The sequence below is a fragment of the Sinocyclocheilus grahami genome, unplaced genomic scaffold (assembly GCF_001515645.1).
Source record: "Sinocyclocheilus grahami isolate Dianchi unplaced genomic scaffold, SAMN03320097.WGS_v1.1 scaffold16.1, whole genome shotgun sequence".
In the NCBI taxonomy this organism is placed as follows: Eukaryota; Metazoa; Chordata; class Actinopteri; order Cypriniformes; family Cyprinidae; genus Sinocyclocheilus; species Sinocyclocheilus grahami.
In genome coordinates this window covers 5,493,242-5,494,264 of record NW_015505195.1, presented here as the reverse complement: position 1 = coordinate 5,494,264, position 1,023 = coordinate 5,493,242, and the positions used below count along the sequence as shown (strand labels likewise).

The following is a 1,023-nucleotide window of genomic DNA, read 5'->3' as shown; positions in this document are numbered from 1 at the left end:
TTTTCACATGCTGCTTTAACTTCATCTTGCCTGAGGGTGGGTATGTAGTCAAGCTAAGCCTCTGTTCTGGTCAGCCAAGTCTGTTTGTACATGCCCGACACCGCCAAACTGTGTTAAATTGATTTTCCGTTCAGACCGAAGTTGACCTTGCCACCTTCTTTTGTACTTTTTCCAAATGAAAGAGCCAAATTAAGTGGATAAATCATTCTACAATTAACAGAGACTCAATGCTGAGCTGGAAAGGTTTGGGTTTATTCTCACAGGGACAGGAAAATGTTAAAAGTTTAGCGAAAAGCTAACCAATGTTTTTTGCAAATTGAGGATTTCCAAGTAGGCCAAATGTCCCAGTAATTCTGAAAAAAATTCACCAGATGTATTTGTAATCCCTGACTTAATCCAGACTCAGAGATGAGTCAGCATAAATGAAATAGCAACTAAAAGCTTCTCATCTGCCTGTATTCTTTTAAGATGATTATGAGCAATAAACAGATATGATGCAGTACAAAACAAACCTGTGTTACCTGTTTATAGATCTGTCCCTTGTTCAAACTCTTGATTCTATCCCACTGTAAGTCTCCATTGCTGTCCAAACGTCTAAATGGTCTGGAAAATTAAAAATAGAGATGCTTTAAATCACTGCAAAGTGGTAATTCAGGGTTGGGTATCAATACATTACTGTTTATTATCCATTATAGTTCAGGGTCAGTCATTCTTTTACTTTTATTCGGCAAGGATGTTAAACTGATCAAAAGTGACAGAGACATTTATAATGCTATACAATATTTCTATTTCAAACAAATGCTTTTGTTTTGAACTTTCCATTAATCAAACAATACGGGAAAAAAATGTACCACCATTTCCACAAAAATATTAAGCAGCACTTGACAATAAGAAATGCTTATTGAGCACAACATCAGCATATCAGAATGATTTCTGAAAAATAATGTGACACTGAAGCCTGGAGTAAATGCTGCTGAAACCTCACCTTTGAATCACAGAAATACATTTCATTAAAAAAAAAAA

At 35.4% G+C, this 1,023-nt stretch overlaps 1 protein-coding gene across 1 annotated transcript in view; it reads right to left on the bottom strand.

Annotated features, from left to right (window-relative positions):
• Positions 1-503: 503 nt before the first annotated feature.
• LOC107550186 (5'-nucleotidase domain-containing protein 2-like) overlaps positions 504-1,023 on the bottom strand; it is a gene marked incomplete at its 3' end in the record, with an annotated part of 9,587 nt that continues 9,067 nt past the window's right edge. The window contains exon 10 of the mRNA XM_016231427.1: positions 504-603. Coding sequence (XP_016086913.1) covers positions 504-603 — 100 coding nt within the window. The remainder of the gene's footprint in view (positions 604-1,023) is intronic.